Source organism: Schistocerca serialis, chromosome 5, assembly GCF_023864345.2.
Source record: "Schistocerca serialis cubense isolate TAMUIC-IGC-003099 chromosome 5, iqSchSeri2.2, whole genome shotgun sequence".
Classification (NCBI taxonomy): Eukaryota; Metazoa; Arthropoda; class Insecta; order Orthoptera; family Acrididae; genus Schistocerca; species Schistocerca serialis.
Window position 1 is genome coordinate 767788286 of NC_064642.1, and position 13844 is coordinate 767802129.

At 39.0% G+C, this 13844-nt stretch overlaps 1 protein-coding gene across 3 annotated transcripts in view; it reads left to right on the forward strand.

The window, feature by feature from the left end:
- Positions 1-3697: 3697 nt before the first annotated feature.
- The window catches only part of LOC126480690 (ADP-ribosylation factor GTPase-activating protein 1), a 78424-nt gene continuing 68277 nt past the window's right edge, over positions 3698-13844 (forward strand). Inside the window, exons 1-2 of one of the 3 annotated variants that reach the window (XM_050103929.1) lie at positions 3698-4001; positions 4089-4256. In XM_050103929.1, the coding sequence (XP_049959886.1) occupies positions 3942-4001; positions 4089-4256 (228 nt within the window). In that variant the 5' untranslated portion in view covers positions 3698-3941. The remainder of the gene's footprint in view (positions 4002-4088; positions 4257-13844) is intronic. The other 2 variants (XM_050103928.1, XM_050103927.1) reach the window with 2 other exon arrangements.

The following is a 13844-nucleotide window of genomic DNA, read 5'->3' on the forward strand; positions in this document are numbered from 1 at the left end:
ACATATGCTTAAATTTTCCCCAATAAACTAACGGCTGTTAAGTTCGGGTTTCAGTCAGCTTCCTGCAACTACATTTTGTGAGCTGCACTGCTTTTCATGAGGGCTCTAAACTCTTTCAATTTGTTTTGAATCCATCGACAGTAACTAATAGCATGTTAAGACTCTCGCTTGTGATAGACACACCTTTTGATCTTACACTAATACTTCTGGGTTTCCTACAGCTGTTATTACCTGGATTGGGTGGAGAGTTCCTAATCTAAAAAATCCCAGTGTGCATTGCACACACAATCAGCTACCTGAATTGCAGCCTTTGATGTGTAATACACACCTAACCCATTTAGGGAGGCTTCGGCAGTCACACCCTGGCTTCGTACAACCTCTGAAGTCTCTGGTTCAAGTCTTTCACCTGATTCAGCATTAGGTGGCCATGCTCAGTTCTTTGAAACTCCATGTGCGAGGCTGGTCGCACTCAACCTTGTCTTCCAGTTACTGGCATGATCCAAGTATGACCTAGGAGCACAGACGACAAGCATAGTTTGTTTCGACATGAGCCACAATCTGCAGTTGACTGCACCCTGTTTCATTAATGGCTGCTGGAATAGCCTCTTCAACATGTCTAGTAGGGCCACTAGGGGTGCATGCTGTCTGTGCCTTGTGTTCCTTCCCATTTCTCGCTGCCATTTCTCTAAGAGCTACATTATTCATTGTATATTTGAACTTCTGACGATTAACAGACCTCTGCCCTTTCGCGTTTACCTCCTCTTGAGCGGGCAACAGCAAGTTTCCAAGTAAATGAAGTGAATCCCATTGGCTCAGTTTCAGTTAAAGACAGCACATTGAAATTGTTGGTTTGGGGTATCAGTATAGCACCCTGCCTCCCTGTCTCCCCCATACAGGGCATCCCAGCCCTGCCAGTGACATGCCACTCATAGTCAAATGGATGACAGATCTATACTTCCTTCACAAGAAACAGAATCCACAGGAGAATCCAAGTACGACCTTGGAGCACACATAACAAGCCTAGTTTGTTCCAAAATGCGCCACAACCTGCAGTTGGTTCCATCCTTTTCCTCAGTATCTACTGGAATAGCCTCTTCAATATGTTGATTGAGGAAACCACGAAGGAACGTCAGGTTTCTTTGGTATCTCTGGTACACCACTCTGGGCAGCTCTCCCAAATCACTGACTGACAGAAGCTGATAGACATTCGACAGTAGTTAGGGCGATTTCTGGCTGCTTGTGAATGTCAACCAACTCCTGCCATGTTCGAGAAAAGTATTCACCGTGTGACAGAATTGTGGCTGATGAAATGTTTTACAGGAAAGTCAGTAAATAACTTTAAACAGAACATGATGATTTTCTTTTTGTCTGTTAAGCAGAAAATCTTACTAATTTTCTTTGACAGCTGAAGCAATTAGTCCCCAAAACGAGACTTCTATTAAGGCAACAGAAAAATCTATCATAAAAATTACTAGTTTCCCAAAACTTTTGAATTTTCAGTAGCTAACAAATTCGAGAATAGGGTAAGATTTACAGCAAATGTTGGTAATATACCCTCCTCTTGACAGGAAAAAACTAGATATAAGACGATATGTTAGTTATAGTGTGCATTACAGTAACAAGATCAAAAACATCAATTTACAACGAAGTAACTTCTGCACACAATAATCGGAGCTTCGAAAATTTTCAGAAATGTACGTTTATTCACATTGATCTTAACTGGAATTCAAGGTGAAGCATTCTTTGATCGTGAACGTAAATTACAAATGTTAATTTGTTACAAAGTAAGTTATTCACAACACTCGTAAGTGACGAAAATTTTCAAAAATATAGCATCCAAAAATTATGAAATATAAACTAATTTCTCACATAATTGTACAATGATGCCTGCTGTTGGCAAAAAATTCAAACAGAGCCCAATTTAAGTTAGGTCTACAATTGTTCATAACAGTACGTGTTGTTTCACGGCACTTGCAAAGTTCGAAATTTCACTATGTATTACGATGCGCAAGTATGGACACAGTCAATGAAAAATAATGTGAAAGCAATGTGAACAGTAAAATATTCGAATCTATAATTGTACTAAATTCGAATCGGTACAAGACTCTGGCACACATGGTCTCACTCAGAGGAAATTCTGTTTATAAAGGATCTGGCAAAATATCTTCCCTGATTTAAAGATCAAATAAAAACTGACGGTTCAACGGTATTAACGTAAATGATGTTTAAGGTGTGAGATGTTTTGTTTGCATGCGATGCCATAGTCAAACATTAAAGCAAGTAGCGAAATGGTTAAAAACAAGTGGTAGGAAGGCTACAAAGCGTTCAAACTCCAGAAAAAATTAATGCAGTTCATTTAAGAAGTCTTCAAAGAGATCTCCTCTAAAACACTCTAGAATTGTTCAGTTATCTGATTGCTGCGCGTGCCGAATTTTGCAACAGGACTTGCAAATTCATCTGTACAAGATGTGTGCCTCATCAGTTGTATGAACATGATTACCAAAGTCGCGTGAGGTCACGTGCAAATGTCATTCAAAATGGGCCAGAAGATGTTGTGGACCTGTGCAGTAATGAATACACTTATCGGGATCCCTTGTAGGGACGTGTTTATCGTCACAATTTCCGATGTTGGAGAGGATTGTATCCTCGTGAACGTCATGAAAAACCCTTAACGGCTGAGTTATTATATGGCGCCTGGTTAGAAGAGTCAGGATAATTGGTCCTTACTGTTTTGAAGAGAAGACGATGATATGATCAACACTTCTTTTGTATCAAGATTCAATGCGCTGTAGATTGGTCAGAGGCAGCTATTTCCTGGACACTTAATTTCTCCACATCGAGTCATGACAGTCACCGGACATTACACACTGCGACTTTTTCCTATGGGGGCATCTTATACTGATGTGTTCAAACACTGGCCGAAGATTCTGCCACCCCTGAGAAATGCAATACAGGAAGAAACTGGTCTTACTCCTCAAGAAAAGCTCTTTAGATTGATACAGTATGAGTGAAGTAACTTATTTGTGTCCTATATTGTTACAAATTTATATCATGTAAGCTATAATTGTTTTGCCCATATATTTAATTCAGATTATTCACTGATAGTTTTTACATAATATGTTGTTATTCATATTTTTTCTGTATGTAACATATGACAAATCCCATATCATTGTACATGATAAAACGGGTGCTCAATAAACTAAACTAAACTAAACTAAAGCTTTCAACATGCATTGATAGTGGATGATGCCACTTGAGTGAAACAGTCTAAAATTGCAGAATTCCCTCTGCACAGCTATAATTCATGTTAATAAAGGTTTTTTATTTTGGTCCACCTGTATTTTGTTTGAACTTTTAATCAGTGAGAATATTTGCCACACGCTGTATATACAAATAAACGTGCGAATTTGTTAATGTTTTTTACTTAGCTGAATCTGTGACAACTTCTACACTGGCGTACCAAATATGACTACTGCAGCGTCAGTTCCTGACTACAAAGTTTCCACTTTTGTGCTTTAACGAAATATAACTAATTGGTCCTCATTAGTAGTGCTAACCAGCTGTAGTGCTTTGCTTTGCTGCGGTATGAATTAGTTGTAGATTCTGCGGGTGTGTATTTCAACCTTTCCCCTAAATCAGAGCTGTTAGAATAAAACAAGAATGGCAGAACAAACTCATTGAAATAAATCATGGAGGTCTAAGGAGTTATACCTCCATGAAATAAATACATTCTGAGTATGTCATCTCTGCACGAAGCATTTTGCAGCGTACATCGTTGACCCAGTACACGTCAATCATGTCTGCTATTGAAAGTTGACAACTTGTGTTCGGATTGATTGGGGGTTAGGTTTAACCCCAGGAATGTTTGTAGTGTGTGGTGTTGTAGTTTTGTGTGAGATTTGAGATGTTATGTCCATTGTAGTGTGAATTTGAGTGTAAATATGGCCAGTCCTAGAACCCGCAGAGTTCTATCTGAACTGAAACCGATTGACGAGAATTCGGTAAGTGTAAGTCATTGCGTCGTGAAAAGTTTGCAGCAAAGTAATAACAGATTTTTTAATTATTTTTCATGTATACCTTTTTTTCAGAAATGTTTTGAGTGTGGGACTCACAATCCACAATGGGCCTCTGTGACATATGGAATATGGATTTGTTTAGAATGCTCTGGGAAACACAGAGGACTGGGAGTACATCTGTCATTTGTGCGGTCCATTAGTATGGATAAGTGGAAGGATATTGAACTTGAAAAAATGAAGGTGACTGTCGCAGGAGTGGTTATGTTACACATTTGACTATATTTGCAAATCTCCTTCTTTGTTACTTACTTGTATTATTCTGTATTACTCTGCTGTACATGAATCTGTCTGTCTGTTTTCACTCTGTTAGAGGTGTTTAATTTTATGTGTACACAAATTGTGACAAAGTGCTCTGCAAGAACGCAACTAGTAATGCCAGACTATAAAGATGAACTGCTCTCTCTCGGTTTTATTAGGTCGTACTCGCTTTAGTCTTCATTATATGTAGTCACTCGGCAGTAACTTTTTCCTCTGCCTGCACTAATGGAAAGTTAATTCAGTTGTATGAGGCATGTGTAATCAAACATTGAAATAACACCTAGCCTACAAATTAGGATATATTGATGCTTACCAAGCAGAGGAGACACTGATTAGAAAGGGGGCTTGTTTAATTTTGAGATATGGTACAAAATTAGATTAGCAACAGCAATAGAAATGTAATAATAGAGGAAAATGTACATAAACACCTCCAGTAAATTCCATTTATGTAGTCAGATGTTTTGAGTCCTGCGGTCTATTGCAACCCCCCCCCCCCCCCCCCCCCCCTGTCTCTCAGTTTGTAAAGGTTACTTTATAATTAAAGGCAATTCTTCAAGAAAATGAGCTGTTGCCCTGATGCATTGGTGTTGGTGTGGAAGCTGTTTAAATGCAAACAATGCTCCACTGGATTACACCAGAGACACTGTCACTTTCTGTGGATGTAACAGCTTTTCAAAGTAATCAACTCTTGATACTTGAATTATTGAAAGTGTTCTGGTTTAATGGTTTTTCCTCTGTACCTGACAAGTTGTATTTCTATATTTTGGTATGAAATTGTAAACTTCCGCACAAGACAGCAGTCGGTTTCATGCTGAAAGGAATAAACCCCAAGTTCTTATTGTTGTAACATTTCTGCAACTGTTTATCAGATTTTGGAGCTAGTTTAATTCATCTTTTTGAAATGTGCTGAATTAGGAGTGGAATTTTCTATATTTATTTATGCATGGATTTATTTCACCTGATGAGACTGCAACCTTAAAGCCCTCTGTTACATCCAACAAGACATCCTCAGTAAGTTAACAATTTCTGTGAATAATGTTGTTGTGGTCTTCAGTCCAGAGACTGGTTTGATGCAACTCTCCATGCTACTCTACCCTGTGCAAGCTCCTTCATCTCCCAGTACCTACTGCAACCTACATCCTTCTGAATCTATTTAGTGTATTCACCTCTTGGTCTCCCTCTACGATTTTTACCCTCCACATTGCCCTCCAATACTAAATTGGTGATCCCTTGGTGCCTTAGAATATGTCCTACCAACCGATCCCTTCTTCTAGTCAAGTTGTGCCACAAATTTCTCTTCTCCCCAATCCTATTCAATCCCTCTTCATTAGTTACGTGATCTGCCCATCTAATCTTCAACATTCTTCTGTAGCACCACTTTTTGAAAGCTTCTATTCTCTTCTTGTCTAAACTATTTATTGTCCACATTTCACTTCCATACATGGCTACACTCCGCACAAATACTTTCAGAAACGATTTCCTGGCACTTCTTCAGAAACTTTTCCCTTGCCATTGCCAGTCTACATTTTATATCCTCTCTATTTCGACCATTGTGAGTTATTTTGCTCCCCAAATAGCAAAACTCCATTACTACTTTATGTGTCTCATTTCCTAATCTAATTTCCTCAGCATCAGCTGATTTAATTTGACTACATTCCATTATCCTCGTTTTGCTTTTGTTGATGTTCGTCTTATATCCTCCTTTCAAGACACTGTCCATTCTGTTCAACTGCTCTTCTAGGTCCTTTGCTGTCTCTGACAGAATTACAATGTCATCAGCGAACCTCAAAGTTGTTTCTTCTCCATGGATTTTAATTCCAACTCCAAATTTTTCTTTTGTTTCCTTCATTGCTTGCTCAATATACAGATTGAATAACATCGGGAAGAGGCTACAACCCTGTCTCACTCCCTTCCCAACCACTGCTTTCCTTTCGTGTCCCTCGACTCTTATAACCGCCATCTGGTTTCTGTACAAAATGTAAATAGCCTTTCGCTCCCTGTTTTCTACCCCTATCACCTTGAGAATTTGAAAGAGAGTATTCCAGCCAACATTGTCAAAAGCTTTCTCTAAGTCTACAAATGCTAGAAACGTAGGTTTGGCTTTCCTTAATCCAGCTCCTAAGATAAGTCGTAGGGGCAGTATTGCCTCACGTGTTCCAATATTTCTACGGAATCCAAATTGATCTTCCCCGAGGTTGGTTTCTACTAGTTTCTCCATTCGTCTGTAAAGAATTCGCGTTAGTATTTTGCAGCCGTGCCTTAGTAAACTGATAGTTCTGTAATTTTCACATCTGTCAACACCTGCTTTCTTTGGGATTGGAATTATTATATTGTTCTTGAAGTCTGACATCTTGCTCACCAGATGTTATAATTTTATCAGGCCTGGTTCTCCCAAGGCTATCAGTAGTTCTAATGGAATGTTGTCTACTCTCGGGGCCTTGTTTCGACGTAGGTCTTTCAGTGCTCTGTCAAACTCTTCACGCAGTATATCATCTCCCATTTCATCTTCATCTACCTCCTCTTTCATTTCCATAATATTTAATTATGATATAATTGAAATGCCAAATGGACAAACCATCACGAGCTACCAACCTGAAGCTTAACAATATGTAGGCATTTTGGAGTAGGACTGTATCACCCATGAGCATATACAAAATGTGGTCAGCAAAGAGTATACTGAAAATGCCAGGAAAATTTTGAACAGCAAGTTGAATGATACCTACACCTTCAAGGCCTTCAACATCTGGGTCATAAGCATCCTCAGATACACTGCAGGCTTTGTGAAATGGATATACATAGAGCTGGATAATCTGAACAGGAAAACAAGGAAACTCATGACACTTCACCACATACCTCCAACCTCGGTGTGATGTTGATAAGCCACGCTTGCCCAGAAAAGCAGCCGGTAGAGGACTGTTGCAAGTGAGGCAGACAGTGGAAGAAGGGAAATGGGCATTGCCAGACTTTGTGAAAGATAGCAAAGAATCAGTGGTGATCGAAGTCAACAACAGAAAGTTTCTCAAAGTACAGAAAACCAAAAATCAGTACCAAAAAGCTGTGCACCAAATCCAGATGGACAGCCTGCACTATAAAGCATTGCATAAGCAGTTTTTGGAGAAAATTGAAGACGAAATAGATAAAGATCTGGTCTTGAATGACCAACATAACTATAAAGAAGAAGACTGAATGAAAGATTTTTACTGCACAAGAACAAGCCTTCAGAACTAATGCCATAAATGCAAAATTGAGACATACCCAATGTGCACACTCTGCAAAGAAGCTGATGAAACAACTGATCATATCTAGAGCTGTTGTAGAAGGTTGCTCAGTCCAGTTATAAGCAGAGGCACAATGATTAGGCATGAATGATCCACTGGAGCTGGAAAATTGCCATCTGTCAGTGGTAAGAATCTTGTATGACCACAAACCAGAGAAAGTTGGTAAAAATGAACATGGTAAATTTCTGTGGACCTTCTTACTCCAGACACCAGATATCCCAAATGTGGGGGGGGAAAAAAGTAGATCATTGACTTTGCCATTCCAGGTGACAGCAGAATAAGTGAGAGACTACACTACTGTTTGGAAAAAGTGAAGCACCAAGACAGAGAGATGTGATGTGAACGAAATGTATTCCACCTATTAGGGCATGAACTACACGATTAGTATTACAGACCTGTACATACACTGTGACTGTGGAAATTCAGTATGGAGTCGCTCTACTACATGCTGCAGCCAGAGCTACTAGAAGTTGTTGCATGGAATCAGAATGTGTGAATGTGCTGCTGGAGAATGCTCTGCCACACGGTTGGTGGGCACGTCCCCAGAGCATTATTTGTGCCTGCAGGAGGACCTGAATGAAGAAGTTGCCGACCTGCAATATCCGTGACCTGTTCAGTGGGTGACATGTCAGGAAAACAGGCAAGCCATTCTATGAAGAAGACTATCATTGCAGGACAAGTTGAAGTGGAACTTGTCTGAAAACACTACATTTTGCCACTCAGCACACCAGTGTTTCGTGTGGTCAATTTACGTGCATAAGTGTGCAACGATTCTAGAATTTTATCTACATTTGTTTTGCTTTAACGTGTGCAAAGGCACTGGTAACCTCACCATTGGGCACCTGTAACCTCCTGGACTCGCATTCGGGAGGACAACGGTTCAATCCCGCATCCGGCCATCCTGATTTAGGTTTTCCGTGATTTCCCTAAATCACTCCAGGCCAATGCCGGGATGGTTCCTCTGAAAGGGCACGGCCGACTTCCTTCCCCATCCTTCCCTAATCCGATGAGAACGATGACCACGCTGTCTGGTCTCCTTCCCCAAACCAACCAACCAACCAACCAACCTGTAAACTCCAAACACACACAGTCGGTGCTGTGTGAGACCTTCTCCTCTTCACTGGTTCCACATATCCCTCGCTGTTGAACCAGCCTGCCCTGTATGAGGCACTGAAAGACAAACCCACCTCACGCAGACCTGTCATTCTGCTCTGTTCAAATGCTTTCACATGCCAATATTCCACCCTGTGATGTTGGTGAGACATAGTGGCACTTGGTCACACACTTCCATTAGTATGATGGCTCTGCACCAGCTGAGTGTTGTCACACAAGAGGGCACTTTTGGGCCTACATGCACATTTAAATCACTTATTATGGTTCCACTAGTATGCAGGTCCCTCTTATCATGGTGTGTTGCGGACCATTTCTCCTGAGAATGACTGTGGCACAAACCATTGAAAGTGGTCCCAGTGGCTCTAAACACGCTGGAAGCAGTGCCGAAAGATATTAGTGGACACTTGAAAAGCATTGGTATTGATGAAATATCTATCTCCCTGCTGCAAAAAGCCATTTCACTGCAATCTGCACGAATTATCCAATGACAAATTGTACAGTCCTAGGCACTTGGGAAATGTGAGAGTAGTGGTAAAATACAGAATTCTGGTAGTGAACTCATTTGCTGTGTTTACTGTTGTAAACAATATGATTAACAGTAATAATACTAAAGTAATTTATGAATTAGTATTTTGGAAAATTCATTCTAATTAATACTTGTGTTGCTCAATATTCTCATTATATTTTGTTGGATGTGGGTAACAACATCTACAGAAATGTACGGCACCAGCACAGGGGGAATGAGATATGAAGAAAAGGTTGACTGGTATGGAGAAGAGTGAAAAATTATACAGTTATAGAAGTATTGGTCTGCTGTTGGACAGAATGGAAAGAGCTAGGACAACTGGGAGGAAGGGTACACTGAGCAGGAAGAGCTTAAAACTTCTAATGCAGAGTATTTTTGGGAAGAGAAGGTAGCTACCTGAGTACTTTGTTCCAGAGTTGTGTGGCTGAAATGGAAAAGGGATGAAATAGATTTATTGTTATGCTTAAGTACAACCTAGTTGCTGGATGTATAAAGTGTTGGTGTTATTGTTGTCTTGAGTCTGAAGACTGGTTTGAGCAGCTCTCCATGCTACTGTATTTTGTACAAACCTCTTCATCTCTGAACAACTACTGCAGCCTACATCCTTCTGAGTCTGCTTACTGTATTCATCTCGTGGCCTTCCTTTACAATTTTTACCACCACACACTTTCGTCCATAAATTGGCGATCCTTTGATGAATCAGAATATGTTCTATCAGCCGATCCCCTCCTTTAGTAGAGTCGTGCCTCAAATTTCTTGTTTTGCTATTCTGTTCAGTTCTTCCTCCTTAGGTATGTGATGTACCCATCTAATCTTCAGCATTCTTCTGTAGCATCACATTTAAAAAGCATCTATTGTCCTCTTGTCTAAGCTGATTATCATCATTGTTTCACTCCTATACAAGGCTAATTTAAATCTATATTTGATGTAAAAAATTTATCATGTTGAGAAATGCTTTACTTGCCATTGCCTGTCTGCATTTTATATCCTCTCTACTTCAGCCAACATCAGTTATTTTACTGCCCAAAGAGCAAAACTCATCTGCTACCTGTAGTGTCTTGTTTTCTAATCTAATTTCCTTAGCATCACCTGATTTGAGTACATTCCATTATTTTTGTTTGGATTTTGTTGATGTTCGCCTTCTATCCTCAATTTGACTCTGTCCATTGCATTCAGCTGCTCTTCCAAGTCCTTTGCTGTCCCTGACAAAAGTACAATGTCATTGGGAATAGGCTACAACCATGTCTTAACCCTTGCTTTCCTTTTATGCCCCTCAACTCTTGCAACTGCTGTCTGATTTCTGTGCGAGCTGTAAATAGGCTTTTGTTCCCTTCATTTTGCCCCTGCTTCCTTCAGAATTTCAAAGAGAATATTGAAGTCAGCATTGTCAAAAGCTTTCTCTAAGCCTACAAATGCTTTGTGTAGGTTTGCCTTTCCTTAACCTATCTTCTAAGAGAAGTTGGAGGGTCAGTATTGCCTCACGTGTTTTTACATTTCTCTGGAAACCAAACTGATCTTCCCCGAGGTCGAATTCTATCAGTTTTTTCTATTCTTCTTCTGTAAAGAATTCGTGTTAGTCTCTTATAACCATGACTTGTTAAACTGATAGTTCGATAATATTCACACCTGTTAGCACATGCTTTCCTTGGAATTGTACATTTACATTCTTCTTGAAGTCTTCTACATCTTGCAGGCCACACGCAACAGTTTTGTAATGTCTGGCTCTCCCAAGACTGTCAGTAGTTCTGACGATGCATGTACTCCAGGGACCTTGTTTTGACTTAGGTCTTTCAGTGCTCTGTCTAGTTCTTCTCTTAGTGTCACGTTTCCCATTTCATCTTCACCTACATCCTCTTCTCTTTGTTTAATATTGCCTGAAGTTGATCACCCTTTTATAGACCCTCTATATATACCCTCCGCCTTTCAGCTTTCCGTTCATTGCTTAGTACTGGTTTTGCATCTGAGCTCTTGATATTCAGACAGCTCTTTTCTCCAAAGGCCTTTCTAATTTTTCTGTAGGCACTATCCATCTTTCCACTTGTGAAATATGATTGTAAATCCGAACATTTGTCCTCAAGCTATTTTGCACTTCCTGTCAATCTCAATTTTTCGACATTTGTATTCCCTTTTGCCTGTTTCATTTTATGCATTTTTGTATCTTCTCACTTCATTGGTTAGTCAGTATCTCCTATGATATCCAAGGATCTCTACCAGGCTTGTCTTCTTACCTACTTAATCCTCTGCTGCTTTCACTACGTCATCTCTTAGTGTTACTCATTCATTTTTTAGTGTATTCCTTTCTCTTGTTCTAGTCAATTGTTGCCTAATGCTTCTTCTGGAACTTTCAACAATCTCTGCTTCTTTTTAGTTATCTTAGTCTCATCTCCTTAATTTCCTACCATTCTGCTGTTTCTTCATATTTAATCTACTGCTTGTAACCAATAAATTATAGTCAGTCCTCATCTGCCCCTGGAATAGTGTTGCTGTTATCGAATGAAAATAGATATTTGGAATGTTATGGAAAGTACAGGACTCAAAGGACAAAGAAACAGTTTTAGAAAATGTTTAAATTTACATGCTTTTTTGTATTGCTTTTAATTGAATAAAGATTACTTTTTAAAAAAATCACATTTTTGGGTTCTCCTTGCAATAATGAGTAAATTCATTTATGGAATAAAATGCATTTTCCTCTAGTATATCTCTGACTGTGTGCTTAAAGGTATTTTAATGTTCTTTATTGAGCTGATGCTGTTTGGAAGGCAATTGAATAGGTACATTCCCATATATAGTACACTTTTGTCATTAAAATTACCAAATATGCAGCAACCAGTCGCAAAATCATGTTTTATTTATTCACTTTCGCAAAATGATTTCAACTGATTAACAGCCATCATCAGTGCTTTCAACCAACATGTGCCCTGAGTAGTAATAATGTCTTAAGCAGAGGTCAGACATAACTTTGTTTGACCTCTGCTTAAGACAGACATATTGGTTGAAAGCACCGATGATGGCTGTTAATCAGTTGAAATCAATCTGGAAAAGTAAATAAATAAAACATGACTTTGTGACTGGTTGCTGCATATTTGGTAATTTTATGGTTTACGGTCGCTGCACGACTTGGGTACCACATGGAGCCCACCATTCACACTTTTATCGTTGTTACTTTTCCTGTGTTGGATTGCTCTCTTCTTGTCTCATGTTGATAAAGCTCTTCACTTTCTTAAAATTACTGTTTTTATTATTGTGTACTAGTATTTTGTTCATATAAACATTTGTTACGGTTAAAATGTTTGGCGGTTTAGATACTGATGTGCAGTTTGTTCTTCATTTTGCATAGCTCTGTATGCGTATAGCCCTTTCTGTATGATGAGTCCCTTCTTTGTATGTAATGAGCTACCCTATAGTTTTATTCCAAAAGACATTATTGATTCAAATAGTGTAAAGTACAGTATTTTGAGGTCTTTAATACTTACAATTTTGGCTCACTTCCATAGTGCATAGCAGCTGAATTTAATTTACTGTTTATACTACTGGTGTACGCTGTCCATAGTGTTAGTCATCAATGTGGAGACCTAGATAGTTTATACATTGTCCATGTTCAAGTTTGTTTTCTTGATTTTTAAAATTCTAATTAATTACCATTTAGTTGACTGTTTTTAATACTCTTGAGGGTGGATTTTTTTTTTTTAAATTCTCATCAGTTATTATTTCTAAACAAGTTTTTTGGTCAGTTTAAAACACTTTCAGCTCCATGTGTAGCTTCTTGATCCATTCCGTCAATTAAAATGCTTCCAAGAGCCAGTGTTCCTATGATGATTTCGCCAACCCACTCATACAACTCATTGATATCTCTTTTTAAAGTAGCTGCCACATCACAGTATTAATCCAGTGTTTGAGAAATTCATCTGCTTCATCTTCATAAGTAATATATTAAAATCAAATGCCTTGATACAATCAAGCAGTGTTAAAATGGTTGTGTCACACCTGTCTGTGGCATATTTGATATTGTTCACCTCCTTTTTCAATGCAGATATGGTGCTGTGGTGTTTGTTATAGGTCTTAAAGTAGTCTCTCTGCTATTCACAAAGAATGAAGGCTTTAGGTGGTGCAGGTAATACAGTGATTGATTTGTAGTCTTCTAGTGGTTTTGGGCTGTCATTCATTGGTACTTGTTGAATTAAGCATTGTTGCCGCCCAGTAAGACATATACTACTAATGAGAAACATATTGAGGATGTCTGTAAGAACTGAAATTATAATATCTGTAAGATTTTTAATCATACTTCTGCTCACTCCGTAATTGTAAAACTTAAACTTTCATGGAAATGTCAGGATTAATAAAATGTTCCAGATTATTATGCCATGGTCAAATAGATACTTAAAACCCAACATTCCGTCCCATCTGCGGAGGACATTTTCAAGGGGGATCATAGCTTCTTTGAATGTCTGATTCACACCCTGGCTTGGTACTGACTACAGCAAAATTCTGCTTCTGCATGCTTCCGTGCAATGCTGCCATCGTCCACTGTTGCTATCACCCCATGGTGGAAGACTGGTACATATCATCTTCAGCACCGGAATCCAGATGTCATTC